A 20,218-nucleotide genomic window follows, 5' to 3' on the forward strand; every position below is an offset into this window, starting at 1 on the left:
AATCAGACTTCCTCCCATTAACTGCCCATACTGAAACATGTTTGACTAAGATCAGGAGCGAATATGATTTTTTCTTATATTTCACTTTTATGGCATAATGTTAAACTGGCATCGAGTTGAGATAAGATTTCATTCAAGCTTACACCTGATTCGGTTTGGCAGTATGTTAAAGATATGGGACCTCTAGCTTCACTGTGATAAACTGGGGATAATGTCCAGTAAAGCTGTAGCAGTGTTTGTTCTCCTGTTTGTCCCAGCAATTGTGGAAGAGGTTGTGCTCTTCCATTTCATGCTTCCAGAGGTGCATGTAGCCGAGAACAGTTCTACAAAATCAGTTTATTCTTGTTCTAAAGGTGATAAAATGAGCAAATAATGTAATGTAAATGTAAAATAAATGAAAATATAATAAAGTTGCAGTTGACTACCCACAACAGCAACCAAAATACATCTGAATAAAGTCATGTCTGATGCCTGTTGATGGTAAAATATCACAGGAATATTCTGACATATTATATTAATGTTAGAAATTTGCCTACATATAAAAATAAAACTATGTTTATTTGGATATTATAGGTACAAAAGTGTTTTTTAATGCATCAGTACTTGATACCTCTGTCATTTTTCACGCAGTCATGCTGAATAATGCTCATCTCCTGCTGCCTTTGTGAAATAATTGCAAATTTCATGTTTAGACTTGATATTTTTATAAATGCAGAATAAGAATTGGTTAATAAAAGTTAATGAAATGAGGAACTGAGACAGTGTAGTGGACTCATTATAGTCTTTCTGACATCCAGTCATGAAGTCCTCCTCATAAAGACCAGCAGAAGGAACCTTTCAGACGTTACAGTTCTTTATCGAGAATAGAGTCTGGCTGCTTTTACTGAAAATGTTGGCCCCATGAGTTTGGTTTGTCCTAATTCATCTCCCTAATAGGGGGCTGTGTTTCCTTGAGGACATTTGTTATTTTTGCATAATTTAGGGGATCACTGACTTCTGGAAAAGCACCTTTCCACATAGCCAAGGCTTCTCTCCAAGTTTTTGTCACACTTTAATTAATTTAATTAAATTTGACTTGCGTTTCTGCCAAGACGCTCTATCTCACTGTCTGAGGACAGCGAGGGGTTTTCGCCTCAGCCTTCGTAAACCAAGTGAAAAGACAGAACTGTTTGCTTCGGTAATGTAAGAGCAGAGGATACTGAGAGTGTGGATGGTGATGGTGCAGATAGAGGTTTTATCTGGCTCGTGTGTGACTAGTAACGATAATAGGAGATATATAGGTGTAAAATATAAGAGGTACAGTTATATGTCGTGGAAAATTTATGCAAGGTGTGTATACAGGCTCTCCTTTCTTCTCGTCTCCACCTCATCCTCCTCTCCTCACTTCTCCTCCTCTTCTTCGGTTTCCTGACGTCCCTTCTTTGGTTTCTTTCCTTGTCCTCCTCTCCTTTCCTTTTTATTTCCTCTCCTCTCCTCTCCTTTGGTTTCCTCTCCTTGCCTCTTCTCCTCTCCCTAATCCCTTCTCCTCACTCACAGACACTTACACTTGTAATTCCCAGCCAGATCCGTCGGAGTCAAAGCTGCGATTTGAGTCGCCAGCGACAGGGCGGATTAGCACAGGAATCCTGAGTGAAGGCACGTTTTCGCTCCACTTGCTATATTCCCCCTCTCTCCTCCTGCTTATATGTGTGTGTGTGAATATTTTAATCTAAGTTGTCTCTTCCTCGCCATTATCTCAAAGCCCCTCATCAAAACGCAACGCTAGGGTTCTTAATGTGTTCGGAGAGCGTAGGGGTCATGTTTTTAATCGTAGATGAAATGGGTTAAATGGCTAAAAAGCAGCTGAATACCTCATCTTATTCATGTAATAATATCATTACAAGATTAGCTTGGTGTTTAAATAATGTCTAATGGATCAAAAAAACTCCCCAACCGACTTTAATGTGGAGATAAAGCAACAGAATTAATTAATATAGAGATGCCAGTTATGAAGCTTGATAAGCCTGGAGACGCCCTATTGTTTTATGACCAGCGTTTGACAAATCCCAAGTATTTACAGATTATGATGTTGTTGCATCCGATGCGTCACTGAGCAACTGTCGAGCAGTGATGTGTTAAAGTCCAAAAAATCTATTCACTTTTAATTGAAAGCAATCCCCAGTGGGCCCACAAAGATGTGGCTGTAAGAATATATTTTGTGCCTAATGGATTTCAGGTCAGGGGAATGTCTTTTGGTGGCCCGAGCCAGGATCTGTCTTGACATGACACACAAAGATACAGTAGTTAGAGCTTCTTTTTTGGCAAAGTTTCACTGGAGCAGAATTTAAATGAAGTGATTTCGATGAAAAATTCAGCCGTTTTTTTTTTTTTTCTTTCTTTCACGTCTGTCTTTCACCCTTCTACTGAGGACAGCCTCTTTGATCTGATTTGGATGAGTGGGGGAGAAAGGGAGCATGATGAAGGGAATCAGAGAAAGTCAGACAGGGAGAAGAAGAGAGGGATGGAAGAGGCGGGAGAGTAACAGCCCTTCATCCATGTCATTTACACAAACCATCATCTGCCCTGGTAGCAAAGAGCTCTCTGTCCCTTTTCCAATTGTCCTTCTTTTTTTTTCAGGCTTCAGCTAATGACGGAGCCACTGTCCTTCACTTGTACATGTAATCATTTATCAGATAGACCCACTACTCATCTCTTTATGATGTTTGGTTATTTTATCACTGAGATCTGAATTGATGTTTTTTTTTTTTTTAAGTTGACGGTGAACCAGCCATCAAACAGTGTCAAGATAAAAGCTGCAGATACTAATGAGTTATACTATAATGGATTTTCCCCAGCCTGTGGCTCAAAGATGTATCGGATCTTCGTCTCTAAGCAGCAGCGGCAGAAGGAAGATAGTGATAGTGTCCTTATAGATTAAGAGAAAAATGGTAACCCTACAAACTTTAAGACCATTAACAACTGAAATCTGTTGTAGAGGTGAACATGAGTAAATTATTACTTCCTGACAGGAATCCCAAAAGAGAAAAGGAGTTTTTTTAACAAGAAAATCTCAAGTTAAGTCAACTCCATTTAATTAAAAAAATGTTAACTAAAGCTTTACATAAAGTTATATTAGAAACAAAAATACATCAGTATATAACAGACAAAATTAAATTAAAGTCATAGTTAGGGAATGATTGTTAGGTCCTTTAGAAACATGTGCTGAGGTTTTACACAGGGCTGATTACAACTAGTTATTTTTATCATCGGTTAATCCATTAATTATGTTTTCACATAAATTTTTTAGTCTGTTGAATATCAAAAAAAGAGAGAGAAAAAATATGTTGCAATTTCTAAGAGTCAAAGGCGACATCTTCAAATGCCTTGTCAAATATTTGTTTTTTGTTGGATTAAACAAAAGAAAGATAATCAAAATTGTCAGTGTATCTGTTATTCGGCTAAAATCAGGATGCATCCACATCATATTCCACAGTCAAGGTGTTGCAGATGAACTGGAAATGACATCATGTAACACAGTTTCAAAGCCAGTTGTTATAGCAAAATAAATGTAGGTCAAAGTGCATATGACTCTAGTTACACTATGCTCATAGGCAAATCCATTCTCACTGGCTATGAATCAGTCACAGCAGAGACAGGCACTGTAAAATGTCCATCATGCTTAGCTGAAGTTACATTGACTGGAGTCAGATTTCTTTTCTTTCATTCTTTCTTTCTTTTTTTTTTTTACACTCCCTACTGCCCCACCGCTGTCAACAATGTTTAATCTCTTGAGATGACTGGTTGCCAAAACTCTGTCCAATGAACAAACCGTTTATCAGTCCGTGTGATCTTTTGTTTACAAGGCCTGGTTTGCTTGTAACAAGACTGTGTTTGAAAAGCAGACACTCACCCTGGCCTGTCCTCCGCCCAGATGTGCTGCAAAGGCACCGGAGAGCTCCCTGCGGTTAGACACTTAATTTACATGACCTTCTCCTCCAGCTCTCAGATTACACACACACACACACACACACACATTTTAGGCGTTCACTCGCACTTACACATTCATTCTGTTAAAACACCCAGAACAGGGTAGCACTGATCTGACTTCCTGTCTTGATCTGATACCAGCGCTCTTTTTTCCTCTAATTTTATAATCTATAAACCTATGTCATCCCTCTGTGTGTAAGGTGACATGAGATTGTAAAGGAGTTCACATGGTTCAAGCTGTGGGGTTATTATTACCAGCAGGATGTTGATGCTGCTCTCTCTTCACTTTTTCTGTCCATATGACAGTTAAAGAAAAAGGTGTCACTGAAGGTGACATGACTTTGCATCTCTTTACCAAACCTCAATTTTTTTCAACAAAAAAAGCCAACAAACTAAATAACGTAGCTCCTGTTGTGTTTTTTTATACCTTTGGTTTCTAAAATTTGATTGATCAATGATGGCTATATGTAATAAATATCTTCCAAGCAGTGTTTCAAAACAACCTGCGAAACAAAAAGTCCAAAAAACAAAAAAAACTAAGTGCTAAATCCTAGCTCATGGTACTGGTGGCTACCGCTGCCTTACATTAATATTCAGTCACTGTGAAGCACATGTAGGAGGTGACATCGTATCAGCAGTAGCACTGATTGCTTAGCTGATAAAAAGGAAAGAAATTGTTGTCAATTTTTTAAGGCAAAATACAAAACATTCACTGTTTCTTGTTCTCAAAATGTGAGGATCTGATCATTTTCTGTTTTATATCTCCATCTATTTTTAGTCAAACAAAATAAGTTGTTTGAAGACAGGAACTCTGGGGAATAGTTTCATATTTTTTTAATGATTATTATCAATAATGACAGTCGTCATTAGTTGCAGCCTTTATCAGCTGCAGCAAATCAGCACAAACGAGCATAAAAACAGAAAACTGAGGATCGGTCACTCCTGACAGATACTCCTTCTGTTTAATAAGATCAGTATCGGTGCTGATGCATATTTTATGGATCAAGTCAGTGAATCCCCAACACAGACTGATACACACACACACATAGACACATAAAAACACACAGAGACATTTTCATGTGCAGCCTCACCCACACATTTTGATCCTCACACTCTGAGACACTCAGACACACACACACATTTTAGCTGGTGGCGTCTCACTGCATCTCCTCTGTGTGTGTCAATCTCCATTTCCACTCTATCTCAGGTCACTGTGCTTTTCCACTCTCTGTCTGCTCCGCCAGTGCGTCGATGTCCCCCAGCATTTCCAGGTTATATGAAGCAGGTAGGCAGCCTGCCAGTCTGCAGGAGGCCTTTGGAGACAGGATCTCAGACAGCGCTTCCTTGTTTACTTTCATGAGTTGTTGACTGGCCACCCTGCCGCGGCCGATGCGGTGTCGGGAGCATGTCAGAAGAAGCCTACTGCGGATTGAAAAGGCATCAAAACATTATTGTGGGGCCTGGCTGTTGAGTGGCAGGCCAAGAAATTAGAGAGTGCATCTGCTGGATTCCTGAAGAGCCGTTGTTGTGTGTGTGTGTGTGTGTGTGTGTGTGTGTGTGTAAAAGCCTTGCAATTCAGACAAAAAGGAGATGGTTCATGGCTCTTTTCCTGCTGCTTTGTTCTTTGTAGTATACCCTTTTCCAAACATCGTATTATAGGTGTGAAGGATTAGAGTTATGCTAATTATGAGGTTATGAATGGAACTGTATCTCCCTGAGGTTGCAGAATCATTTTCTGTGATAATAGCAGTCGTGTTATTCATATATCAAGATACGCCAGCGAGCTTTTCATAATGAACGTGCCGTGAAGGCTTCGCTGCCTCCACAGTCTTGTTCTGCTGTGAAAAATTCATGTCTAGTTTCAAAAGGAAGCCGAGAGTAGATTTTTGTGGAAAAATCGTGATTCAAATACAACAATATTTTTACTTTGAAGCCAAGTCCACACGTTTAGACTCAAAAAGCGAGATGAAAAATATATCTGCGGGTGCAGCTCTTGTAAAAAATAAATAAATAAATAAATAAAATAAGAAAGACCCGTTTTGTATTCTTTGTTTCAAAATGACTGAAATTAGAAAGGCTCAAAGTATCATCTCATTAATTCTGAGTAAATGATGAGTTATTCCAAGACTTGCTTGTTGGAGTAATGAGGCATATTCCATGTAGTGCACACACATGCTCTCGAAATCAAAGTGAAAGTCGAAGAGAGAGATTGAAAGAGGACAGAAAAGAGCGATAGAGCTTGAGAGGCAGTGAGAGCCCCCCAGAGAGAGAAAGAGAGGGAGAAAAAGAGAGAGACTGGAAGACTTCCAAATGTTCCACTATGGAATATCTTCAAGGACAATCAGCTAAACAGTTGATATTAAGAGAGCTGTGTGAAATCGATTGCTCAAGGTGTTATCTGCGCTGCAAAAATGGCTGGTAATTAGTCATGGCTAAAGGAGTGTTACCAAGAGAGTGAGATGGATTTAATCTTAATAGATTTCACTGCACTGCAGATACAGTAGCTCCTGAGTGAAGGAGCTCTTCTCTCTCTTTCTCTTCCTCTCTCTCTCTTTCTCTCTGGCTATCTATCAGAAGAAAAGCAGCTGAGCAAGAAGCTGTGATGTGCTGCTGTTGCTAAATTTGCCCAAACCTCCAAATGTAGATGTTTTGCCTGAGTTACCTGTTCAAAGGCAGCACACATTTGGCAGCTGTGTCTGCTTTTATTCTGACTCTCAAGCAGCAGCAGCAGCAGCAGCAGCAGCAGCAGCTCGGAAGCCATTATTTGTTTATGTATAAAGCTTGGGCAATGAGGTACTTCAGTCCATGGCAGCTGTTGACTTAGAGATCTCAGTAGCATATTCAGAGGCAATCGGTGGACAAAGCCCCCGGTGACTGACGGGGAGATTGGGTTGTTTGCTCCTCTGTGATGTATCTGTACACCCCTGAAGCAGGCCAGATGTGTTAGTTTAGCGATTAGCAGAGGCTAGGATTGATTGAGTTAACTCTGAGTATTTGGGGAGAGGTCAGCAGGCAGGTGGAAAAAGTTGTCTATTGAAAGTGGGAGAAGGAAATACCAGAAGTTAAATGTCGCTTTAAACTTACTAATCCTCATCATATACAAACTCTAAGCTGTTAAAGGATAAGGCATGTGATTTTCTATAATTTTCTAACTATCAACAAATCCCATGCAAAGACCAAAACCAAATATATTGTAGTCTTCTCCTTACTTTAACTGTACCCTGTCTGTAACACTCAACCACAGACTCATACATTTCTACTGAAGATGTAAAGCTTTAAAACCAGAGTTTGGTGTGGTATTAAGACAACACCTATGGGGTGGATTGTGTTAAAATTTTGTCCAGACCTTCATGGTTCCTAGATGATGTATCTGTTGGTGATCCCCTGACTTCCTTTCTAGTGCCACCATGAGGTTCAGATTTTTGCTTTTCAGTGAAATATCTCAACAACTGTTGGAAGGAGTGCCATGGAATTTGGTACAGACATTCATCTCCTCCTTAGGATCATTTGTTAAAACTTTTTTTATCGATTGCCACCATCAGGTCAAAATTTTAATTTATCCAATAATGTGGTTTAGACCAAATCCCTGCAAAAGTAATTTAATTGCCATTTGTCTTTAATGCAAATTAAAAAATGTTAGCATGCCAACACACTAAAATAGGACAGCAAACATTATACATGCTAAGTGTGATAGCATTCTCACTGTGAGCGCATTACGATACTGACATTAAAGCGCCTCACAGAGCAGCTAGCAGATTCCCATTGTAGGTCTTTGCAAATGTTTTGGAATAAATAGTCAATATTGTTTTTACTGGGGACTATTTTCAGCTGTAGATTAATACACATTCGGTGCTCCAGTGAGTACAACAGCAAGACACTGTGTGTGGGATTGACCTAAATTAATTATTATTTATTGTAGTAAATGTGGCTCAGTTATGTCTTTTTAATTATTGTTGGACATTAATGGAGGTTTAGAGCACAGAATAAAATTATTAAAAGCTTTGCCTGCATTTTTTTGATTTGGATACTAAGCCATGTATCAATAGTCTCCATTATCAATCTCTACTAAAGCTGAGAATCTTTTCAACAATGACACAACCAAAAAGTAACATTACAATGTCTGTATTGTGCATAGCAGTTATTTTTTACATTGGTTTATTTCTTTTCAGAATAACTTAGACCAATACTAAATTTGGCGAAGGGAAACAGAGTCTTCAAACGTGTTTCTCACAGGACTTCCTGCTGGGCAAAAACTCCCTGTTCATTTTCTCATGCGAGCACCAGAACAGCTCAGTCATTAGGAATGAGATTACATCTGGAATCAGTTTTTCTCTGTAGTGTGGTTATGTAAATTATATTTTACAAGGATTTATAGTGGTACAGTAAGTGTAAATTATATGGTGTGTTGATAGCATGATGTCACAGTAGTGCTGATGGGGAAAAAAACTTGTTTAGCACCAGCTCCATGGAACTTTAAATACCAGCACTATGAGCCATGCAGTTTTTTTATGCTGAAATGTAATTGCTTGGTTGTTTCTTGAAATGTTTCTGTCAGTTGTTTACTTCTCTTGATCCTGTAAACCTGTTGTTTAATTGCTTCAGCAGGTAAAAGGGTTTTTCAGGTAGCTGAGACACTCTGACATTCAGATTTGTTGTTTTGTATCTGAAAATATCTTCTTTTTTTCTTGTAATTTTCTTGCAGAAGCTGAAGCAGAAGAACCAGCAGCTGAAGCAGATCATGGACCAACTCCGCAACCTCATCTGGGAAATCAACTCCATGCTGGCTGTCAGGAGCTGAGCCACACGCACACATACACATGCAGTCATGCGTATAAAACACACACAAACACATGCGCACAGTCACTACAAATAACAAACAGGAAGATTCGGACGTTAACTGGACGTGTGACAGGGTAGCAGAGGCTGGCTAAGGCTGCACTTTACAGAAGAAATTGGGACTTTGGGCAATATCAGCCCGTTTGGTGAAGAAAAAGACACAAAACAATAGAAGAAAAACAAGAGGAGACAAATGAAGTCAAAAGGGTTTGAGTCGACAGAGAGGTGAGACAACACCCCACAACGGACAGGGAGAGGCGAGGAGGAGGGTGCTGGTGACATTATTGTGGGCGACGGCAGAAGATTTTCTGCCTACCTCGATGCTCTACACTTCAATCAGCATTATGACTCTGAATTAATCTGAAGAGTTGATATATTATGTTTTATCTATTTGTGGGTACTAGCTCAATAGAGACACATTGATATATTGTATTTAATCCTCATATTCTGTACGTCTGTTACATTTCATTGTATTCGAATTGTCTGAAGTCCTGAATTTAAAAAAAAGTTTTTATATGGCATCTGAGAACTTAATAAGACACACACTGTGGCAGAATCATGAGTCTTCTTGTTTTATTGATCAGACTTTTTTATTTGATGTAAATTTATCAGTGTTTCACCCTGATTGGATTTGACATGTCATTATCAGGATTCTGCTGCACTATAAATGCTGTTTTTTGGGATTTTTTTAAAAGTCAAAGTTTGATTTATTACTTCAGTTAATAGTTGATTGTGAAACAGATCCAAATGGTCACTGTTTTCAAAGCTTCCACTTTCTTTCACAAGGTCCATCAAGATTGTTTTTTGTTTTTTTTGACAAAACCATATTTTTTAATAAGAGCATAGTTATCAGGATGATTATCAACAAATTAGTTGAAACACTGAAAAATTAACTGAATTGTCAAGTTGTGACAAAGGTTTTTAAGAAGGTTCGAGAGTTGAAGAGTTTCACAACTATAATAGAACAATATAACTAATTAGATACTACTATATTAACCACACACTGCTTTTTGTAAGACGTCAGATTTCTTCAATAGGAGTTTAACTTTTTTTTAACTGGTATGTTCCAACTGCCAAGTCTGCCTTCTTCATCAAAAATGCTACTGAAGCTTCATCATCGTAACAACGTTACTAGTGTTTTCGTATTCACAAGAACTAAAACAGTGTACAACTAGAAATTGGATTCAGTTTCATTAAAATCTGAACATTTCAGACCCTGGGCTAAATTCAGTCATAGGTACTAACTAATACAGCAAAGTTTTGGCTTTTATATTTTCCTGTGTTTGTGCTGATTTGTAATTGAGAATGGTTAAAATCGACTGCCCTTCATCTAGTTGACTCCAACTAGCTAATTGGGGTTTTATTCCACACAGGAAACTCTGTAGTACCTTTGATTGAATTCAGCCCCCGGGCTAGACACAATCTATTATTATAATGTAATTATTCTGCGCTGTCATTACCCAGCTCATGAGCCATGACAAAAGATGGAAAGAAACATTGTTTATATATATATATATATATATATATATATATGTATTTAAGTTGAATGAAATGAAATACACTTCCTGACTGTCTGATCATTTGGCTTCAGTATTAGAGAGCCCCACTGCAACTACTAACATTACTTAATTAGTAAATTCACTTGATTACTGATTTGATTAAGTGATTAAGTTTAAATCAAGTAAGTTAATATTAACTTACTTGATTTAAACTTAATCACTTAACTTGCGTAATTACTAACTTTACTCAATTTACTACCACTTTACTAACTTTACTCAATTACTTACATTGCAGTAAAGCAATGTTAAACACTGAGAAGAAGCTATTAACATAGATATTGTTGTGATTTATTAAACAAAATGAAGTGGAAGCCATTTATAAACTGCATCTTCAACCAAAACAATAGCCCACTTTTGCCAACAGTGGGTTAAACTGCATGAGGAAGAAGAGGTCGGAGTGAAAATCCAAATAATCCAGACTAACTACACTGTCCTCGTGTATTTCCGTTACCTAGTTTCCTAAAACAAAATAACGAGGCACAACACAAACACTAGCCTAAATAAATCAGCTATTTGGGAGAAAACAGCTACAAATGAGCAGACAAAGTTACTGTATCCTACCTTCTCCATAAGACCAATCAGAGGCAGTTGCTAGGCGGAACAGAATCACGTGGCCAACTGGCGTTCTTTCTGCCGGTGTTGGCTTGCGTGTTTCGTCATCGGTCATGACCTGGGAGGAGCGCAGAGAGGCGGAGAAATGAAGTCGGAAAGCAGATGAAAGTCAACGTTCAAACCGTTGCCTCGGTTTATCAGTACTGTTAGATAACCTAGCTACCGAAGAAACCTGGATACTTAAACAAGCTTTGGAGCTGCTTTTTTGTCGAACACGAGTGAGTCTGGACGCGGAATACACATGCAGCGAGAAGGTAAGGCTAAGGGGGCTAAGGAGTTCACTAGCTAGCGGCTAGCGTTAGCATTTGCGTTGGTAGCGAACATTAGCATTAGCTTTCTCTTTTAATGGCATCCTTTGACCTAAATTTAATTTTCAGTAGTTTGTGTTTCCGTGACCGAGGCGTCCCCGACATGAGTTGTGGACCCCTAACAGGGACGGGTGAAAATACAAGGAGCTCTTGATAATCTGTTTAAATCTGTATTCGTTTACAGTCACCGTACCGACATTTTGTATCTATTTGTGGTCATTTTGTACCTGGCTGCTTTACACCTGGATGTCAGTGTTAGCATTAGCCATATCTTATTATGATCTCTCCAGGTTTTTTCTCCTTTTTGTCCTTGTTTTTATTTGCAAAGGTTGAAATGTGAAGTAATGATTCTGTGTGGTGGAAGAAATACTCAGACTTTTTACTGAAGTATAATAAACAACACAAGTTAAAATCCTGCATTCAAAAATTAACTAATAGTGTTTATTATTGTTGTGAAGTTCACAGTAACACACATTGCTTCAGTGATTAGTTGATAGACACACAGTCATTAATCATTTGACTTTTTCCCAAATATTTGTTGTTGTTGGTTCTTCAGGAGGTGATGACAGTCAACTGTTGATTTTCTGAAACAGCCTCTAATGTTTGTTAAATGTTGTGGGTCAGCTGTCATTTTGAATATTTATGTGTGTTTTCATAGTTAAACTGTTGATGAGGAATAGGTAGTAGTGTATTGATCATTTTCCTTTGTATGTTTCTCTTTGATTTCCTTCAGGTGTCACCACTTCGTCCACCACGTAGTTCACGATCACAGAGGTGTCGTCCACGATCGGTGAGACATGGTCCATGATCGGAGAGACATTGTTGAGGATGAGGGAGACATCGTCCACGATCAGAGACGTTGTCCATGATTGCAGAGACCTTGTCAAAGATGAGAGAGACGTTGTCCATGATCAGAGACATTGTCCCATGCTTCGTAGAGACCTTGCGATAGAATCGGCGGAGACGGGGGTCACCGATTTGACGGCATTGCCCGCGATCATGGAGACATTGTCAATGGTCACAGAGACAGCATCTATGATCTCTGAGACATCGTCCACGATCTCAAAGACACTGTCCATGATCGCAGAGACTTTGTCCATAATCTCAGAGACATTGTCCACGATCACAGAGACGTAGTCCACGATCACAGAGACATAATCCACAATCACAGTCTTCATACAATGAAGAAGTTCTTTGATACCAGGACAGAGGCCTCCAGGTAATTCACAAACAGCTTTACATCAACTGTTGAACACAGAGCACTGACAGTGTGTTAGTAATCTGTATTGATAGAGGTAATGTAAAAGTAATGAGCAAAATCAGAAGTAAGATGTAAAAGTCAAAGTAATCTGTTACTAGATGTAGTTTGAAACAGTAAAAACTACCTGTAATTTTAGAAGTAAGATGTAATAAGGAAAGTATAATGTAATGTAATACTAGAGGTAACAGTAAAGCAATCAGTAATATAAAAGCAATGCAGAAGTAATAGTAATCCAAAATAGCAGTAAAAATGTCTCGTTATAGTAAGACGTCAAAAATGTCATAGTATAGTAAGACATAAAAATGTGAAATGTTATTGTTAAGGATCAATCAAAATGGGATTGAAAAATATCTTAACTTCAGTTTGATCCTACATGATCAGAAATTCTTAATTGTGTGTATGTGCTAGACACACTAGACTACACCATACAAAACTATCAATTCTACAAATAAAATATTGGAGTGAGTTGTTCATAAGTGTGTTAATTTTAACTGTTGGTCAGGGGGTGATTTTAAAAATATCTTCACACTTTATAACAACCTTATTTACTGAAAAGTTTTCACATAAGCTGCTGTTAAGACCTTTGTAAATTTGGTTGTTATTTGTTAAATGAAAAACAACACAAAACATATATTACTGAAATAGTCTTCTATATTACATTTTAAAAATGTGTTAATAAGAAGAAGGTTGAAATGTGAAGTAATGATTCTGTGTGGTGGAAGAAATACTCAGACTTTTTACTGAAGTATAATAAACAACACAAGTTAAAATCCTGCATTCAAAAATTAACTAATAGTGTTTATTATTGTTGTGAAGTTCACAGTAACACACATTGCTTCAGTGATTAGTTGATAGACACACAGTCATTAATCATTTGACTTTTTCCCAAATATTTGTTGTTGTTGGTTCTTCAGGAGGTGATGACAGTCAACTGTTGATTTTCTGAAACAGCCTCTAATGTTTGTTAAATGTTGTGGGTCAGCTGTCATTTTGAATATTTATGTGTGTTTTCATAGTTAAACTGTTGATGAGGAATAGGTAGTAGTGTATTGATCATTTTCCTTTGTATGTTTCTCTTTGATTTCCTTCAGGTGTCACCACTTCGTCCACCACGTAGTTCACGATCACAGAGGTGTCGTCCACGATCGGTGAGACATGGTCCATGATCGGAGAGACATTGTTGAGGATGAGGGAGACATCGTCCACGATCAGAGACGTTGTCCATGATTGCAGAGACCTTGTCAAAGATGAGAGAGACGTTGTCCATGATCAGAGACATTGTCCCATGCTTCGTAGAGACCTTGCGATAGAATCGGCGGAGACGGGGGTCACCGATTTGACGGCATTGCCCGCGATCATGGAGACATTGTCAATGGTCACAGAGACAGCATCTATGATCTCTGAGACATCGTCCACGATCTCAAAGACACTGTCCATGATCGCAGAGACTTTGTCCATAATCTCAGAGACATTGTCCACGATCACAGAGACGTAGTCCACGATCACAGAGACATAATCCACAATCAGTCTTCATACAATGAAGAAGTTCTTTGATACCAGGACAGAGGCCTCCAGGTAATTCACAAACAGCTTTACATCAACTGTTGAACACAGAGCACTGACAGTGTGTTAGTAATCTGTATTGATAGAGGTAATGTAAAAGTAATGAGCAAAATCAGAAGTAAGATGTAGAAGTCAAAGTAATCTGTTACTAGATGTAGTTTGAAACAGTAAAAACTACCTGTAATTTTAGAAGTAAGATGTAATAAGAAAAGTATAATGTAATGTAATACTAGAGGTAACAGTAAAGCAATCAGTAATATAAAAGCAATGCAGAAGTAATAGTAATCCAAAATAGCAGTAAAAATGTCTCGTTATACTAAGACGTCAGAAATGTCATAGTATAGTAAGGTGTCAAAACATGACCAAAAATGTCATAGTATAGTAAGGCGTCAAAAAATGACAAAAAATGTCATAGTATAGTAAGGCGTCAAAAAAATGTCATAGTGTAGGAAGGTGTCAAAAAATGTCATAGTATAGTAAGGCGTCAAAAAATAACAAAAAATGTCATAGTGTAGGAAGGTGTCAAAAAATGTCACAGTATAGTAAGGCGTCAAAAAATGGCAAAAAATGTCACAGTATAGTAAGGCGTCAAAAATGACAAAAATGTCATAGTATATTATGTATAGTAAGGGTCAAAAAATGACAAAAAATGGCAAAAAATGTCATAGTATAGTAAGGCGTCAAAAAATGACAAAAAATGGCAAAAAATGTCATAGTATAGTAAGTAAGTTTTGAATTGATATCAAAACAGGGATTTTGTATTGCAGAAATGCCAGATTCTCTCTACTTGGAGCCTGCAATTAAAATGTGTAAGGCTTAAAACACAAATCTCTGGCAAAAAGCCATAACCCTAACCTCTGGCTAAAAAAATTCACTTTCATACAATATTAAACAGACAAAAATAGGCAAAATATTCAGTGTTCAGAAGTATTTATTTGAGTAAGAGAAGATTCATCGGTCCAACAACAGCAAAAATGAAAAGCTGACATATAAAACAAGATAATACATAACAATATATAAGAATATGAACAGTATAAACAGGACTACGTACACAGTAAAAGATTTGAATTGAGTACTGATATTGTACTCAACGCAAAATGAAAATCTAACCTTACCCACAAACACTGAGTAGAGGTATGAATGTGTGTGTCTGTGGAAAACAAAGACAACTATTTTGTCTTAAACCGCATGTCATAGTTTAGTAAAGTGTTGAAAACATGAAAAAATGTCAGAATAGTTTGCTGATCAGTTTCTGTGATTAACGTGTTCTTGTCTCTGCAGGAAGAGAAGACGACAGCAGCTGAAGACCTGAAGTGGATGAAAGAAAACAAAAGCGTTACAAAGCTGTTGCTTAGATAAAAGACCACCACCATCTAACTGCTGTAAACAGTGTTGGTTTCCTGTTGTTCAAGTGGAAACACTGTTTTTCTTGACCATGTGTAATGTAGTCACGGGCACATTTTCCAAAGACTAATATGTCTTTATCAAACACCTGTGAGAACATGTAACTGCTTATTATACAACTACTTAATAATTGTATCACAAGCAGTTAGATGATCACAAAGATGCTTAGTAGACACGTTCATCTTTGGTAAATGTGCTCATAACATTAACTCTGACCAGCTCTAACAAGTGTTTCCTTGTGGTCAAATGTCATTTTATTTTAAGAAGCATGTCATGATTCTCATGTTTTAATTTTTTAGACCTATTTTTAAACATTTCAAATATATATTTTAAATGGTTTTATATTGATTTTTCATGATTTTATATTTAACTTTTAAAACATCACATTCATTGTTCAGATACATTTTTGAAGGTTTTAAATATATTTTTAAAGTCTTTATACTTAACCTTGTTTATCAAACCTGTTTTATAAGTTTAAAAAAAAACATTTTAACCTTATTTTAGGTTTTATATATATTTTTAAGGTTTTACATTGAATTTTTATAGGTTTTATACTTAATTTTTTGACATATTTTCTGAAGGTTTTATACTTAATATCTTAAGGTTTTCAATTTATTTATTAAAAGGGTTTCTTTTCTATTCTAAACTAAGGTTTTATATTTTCTGTTTTGTTATACATATTTTTTAGACTTATATTTTTGCAGCTACATTGTTGAAAAATACTAATTAAAACGGCAAAGTTACAGCAGCTTTAATCTGTTGCTATTTGTTCCAAACAAGAGGTTTTAAAGTGTACTGCAGCTGAAATAATGACAGAGTCAGACTGAAAAGAATAAACTAACACTGACCTTCTGGAAATGTCTTCACGTCTGTCTGTTTCTGTGATTTAATGGTTGAAGTTTGAATCCTGTGGAGAAAAAAACAGCATTGAAATAAGGATGTGACTTTGTGTTTCTGGGTATTGAACTTCAAACTGTCAAAAGATGGAGGGGTAAAAGACAAATCTACAAAGAAACCAGAGTGTGGACTAACTGGTTCTGGACTAATCAGAACTAGCCCAAGAGTTAAATTTGCCTTCTACACAAAGACAGAAGAAGCTGCTCTGACTGGAGAACTGACTCCACCAGCTCCTGATATTCACACAACAGTAGTGGATGGAAATGTTTGTTTCTCCAAAGTCAGTTAAAATTTGAACAAAATTTGGTTGACAGAAGCCAAAATGAAGCAAAATTATAGAGTTTCTAGTGTGTGGTGGTGGTGGTGGGGGGGGGGTAGAATGCATGAGAGTGAGTGAGTGAGAGAGCAAGGAAGAGAGAAGGAGACAGACAGGATTAGAAACAAAGAGTAAAGTGAGGTACACTCCAAAAGATTTGGGACGATTATCGGCCCAAATCCCCCCTCCTGATCAAAGTCAACAAAAGCCTGATTATCGGTTGGTTCTAAAGATGATTTTGGCAGATTGTCCTTTGGTGTGAGGTGTGTTCAAAGTGATTTTACCCTCCTTGATATGAGGCCTGTACTACGAAGCAAGGTTACTGGCTTATCAGGGTAACTTCAGGAGTAACTCTGTGACGTCAGGTATAACTTCCTGGTTAACCTGTACTACAAAAGGTGGATAGGTTTTACCCGGGTCTTCTGCCATGGTAATTTACACTGCGTCTCTAAACTGCTCCAAGCAGTTTATGTTCGTGGTGAACTCTGTGTTACCGGTGTTACTTTTACCTAAGTACCGCCCCACAGGTGGAAGAACCAATCAATATTGGCACAACAACTGAGAGAGGTTGACTCCGACTCTCACAATCAAGCAGCAGAATTTAGCATCATTAGTTTTGCATATTATTGATTTGAATAATCCTTTAAATGGGGGTGGGGGACATTATTATCCTGAAAGACAATATAATGCGACAGGCTGTGGTAATTGTAGACTACATACTAAAAGATGCAGGATTAATGATGGGAAATATGAATGTGTACCACTTTATAGAATGTTAATATTTCATCCAGGTAAAGATTTCCAATTAAGATTCTAGAGAACATTTGACAAGTCTCCCTGGCTTTGTTGGCAGCTGCAGTTTTACATTGTGTCTTTAAAGAGTCTCTTAAAATTCCTCGTAAACTGGCAGAATTAACATGCGCTTAGAGAGATACGGTGCGCGCCCATTTTAAGCACGTGCACTAACTCCGATTAAGTTAACACCACCTCAATTTACCGACATCTTAACCACCACACAGATCAAGGCAGTCAGGGTTTGTCAACCCTGACTTTCCTTGATAACTTAAGTTAAATCAGAGTAAGTTAAACTCCCTTTGTAGTACAGGCCTCTGCTCTGAAGTTGAGCCGCCTCAGTAAATATTAAACACGTTCAATATTTCTGATCAGAAATCCTGTTGTGTGTGTGTGGGGGGGGGCACTGAGGAAAGTCACGCACTCTGTGATTATCATGTGGAATGGAACGATAGCCAATCAGGAAGAAAGCTGACTGAAGACAGAAGCACAACAAACAAGAGACGCCGTCGTCCACCATGTTTGTTTACTCTAAAGTCTTGTTTGACTGTGTGAGATGTGGAGTTCAGAGAGTCAGACTCTGGTTGTTGGTGATCTGTTAGTGTGTGTTGGTCTTCTCGTTGCACATAAGCTGTTTGTGAATTACCTGGAGGCCTCTGTCCTGGTATCAAAGAACTTCCTCATTGTACGGAGACTCTCTGTGATCGTGGACGAAGTGGTGACACCAGGAGAAAATAAGAGAAACATACAGAGGAAAAAGTTCATTACACTATAAACTATTCCTGATCACCAGTTTAACCATGATAACCAGATAAACATTCAACATTATAGTTGACCTAGAACATTTTCCAAACATTTGAGGAGTTTCTGAGAAAATGGGCTGTTTGCTGTCACATGTGACAAGAAAAAACATCACATCTGAAGGAATCAATAACAATAAATATTTGGGAATCTTAAATTTCTATATGACTTGTTGGTCAACTAATCACTGGAGGAATCACGTATATTACTGTGAACTGCATAATAACAACCTTCACCTAAGTAAATTTTTGAAAGCAGGGTTTTAACTTGTTTAACTTGCTATTTTTTATTATGCACAGAAAATTAACTGACAACTATTTTGAGTTTTGTAAAAAATTTATAACTAGTACTAGTTCTGACAATTTATAGACACGATTAATCAGATATTATTATATTCAATACTAAACTCATTGAATACAAATCTTAAAAAATCTTAAATCTTAACGACACATACCTGTTTGGTTTGTCAGGTGAGAGCTGGTGTTTCTGCTGCAGCAGCTGAACCAGTAAACCTGGAAACACTTGAAAAACAAATAACCTCATTAATAAAGAATAGTTCACCTCTGAAACCTGAAGAATATAACACTGAAAACTAAACAGTAGAACCTTGACAATCACACTTTGAGTTTTGAGGTGAATAAATTATGGATGAAACGATTAGTTGACATAATCGACAACGTCCATTATAAAAATTCGTCCAGCGTAGAATTTTAGTGTCGACGCGTCCTATAAAACCAGGGACTTTGTAAGAGGAACCATGTTCACTTGTTAATTCAATGCTCTACAGGAGGTGCTGGGGGCAGTATCACTTCTGTTGAATGTAATGACTGTATTACTGACTGCAACATGACCCCCGCCCTCCCAAGAAAAGCAAAGAAAAAATGTAAAAATCAAAAGATCGTTTACGTTCACGTGTGTGTGTCCGCACACAGGGGAGCTGCAGAGGAGACGGGGTGACAACTCGACACATTAAGAGCAAGAAAAGCTCCTACAAGTGTTGTAGACTCTCTGAAAAATCATAGATGGACAGAGATCAAATATAACAGCTTTTTCTTTTTCTTTTTTATACGCGCTATCTGCTCACAATGGCTGTGCTGGCGTGGAGAAGCTAGCTCTAGTCCTCTCCTCCAACATCTATATGTAGCGGTATAGACATCTAACACCCCCACCCCTCCCAAGCTCAAGTGTGCAGATTTGAGCAGGAGAGGTAAAACGTGCACTGCGGCCCAGAGCAGGTGCGGCGCCCACATGGAGCAGAGATGGGGGTTGTGACAGAAATTATTATTGACTAATCGGAAAAATAACAGATTAGTTGACTACTTTTGCTGCAGCCCTGGAATAAATTATATTACTAGACTATGACTTTATTTATCTCAGAGAGAAATGCAAATTTTAAAATCGTTTTTATAATAATTTCTTATAGTAATCTCTGCTCAGATCAGGGCTCGACATTATAACTGGCTCGCTGGCCCGGACGCACTACTTTAAGGACCCCGTTCCACTGGGCCGCTCGGGCCAGTTACTGATATAATACTCATACTGATATAAAAACAAACTAGAAGTGAATTTCACATTATTTTCCTGTGATATTGTTATTTTGCTGGTGATTTTTGGGGGGCCATATTCGTTATTCATCGCTATATCAACATTTCATGAGCGCCCACGCGCCGGTGCATTACAGGTTGAAGGCAGCCGCCGTCTGTCGCGAACTCAACTCAATGAATTAATTTAAATAGCCAAATAAAATTATTAAAGAGTTGTGGAGGAGCACAGAGTTAAAATCTAGTTCAAAAGACTGTATTTAACACAAAACTGAGCTCAATAAAATCTGAAGTCACCACAAACAAATTTCTAATCAATAATATACACAACAGAGGATCAGTGGCTATGGACAGATTACTGC

General features: G+C 37.8%; 1 protein-coding gene and 1 long non-coding RNA gene across 2 annotated transcripts in view; both read left to right on the forward strand.

The window, feature by feature from the left end:
* Positions 1-9,358, forward strand: part of med30 (mediator complex subunit 30) — a 31,494-nt gene extending 22,136 nt beyond the window's left edge. Inside the window, exon 5 of the mRNA XM_018702615.2 lies at positions 8,669-9,358. Within this exon, the coding sequence (XP_018558131.1) occupies positions 8,669-8,764 (96 nt within the window). The 3' untranslated portion in view covers positions 8,765-9,358. The remainder of the gene's footprint in view (positions 1-8,668) is intronic.
* Positions 9,359-10,637: 1,279 nt separating this feature from the next.
* On the forward strand, positions 10,638-14,103 carry LOC127143683 (uncharacterized). Its single transcript, XR_007815260.1, has 3 exons — positions 10,638-11,227; positions 12,015-12,500; positions 13,634-14,103. It is a non-coding gene; the product is annotated as an uncharacterized LOC127143683 (long non-coding RNA).
* Positions 14,104-20,218: the final 6,115 nt, after the last annotated feature.

The sequence above is a fragment of the Lates calcarifer genome, linkage group LG3 (assembly GCF_001640805.2).
Source record: "Lates calcarifer isolate ASB-BC8 linkage group LG3, TLL_Latcal_v3, whole genome shotgun sequence".
NCBI lineage: Eukaryota > Metazoa > Chordata > Actinopteri > Centropomidae > Lates > Lates calcarifer.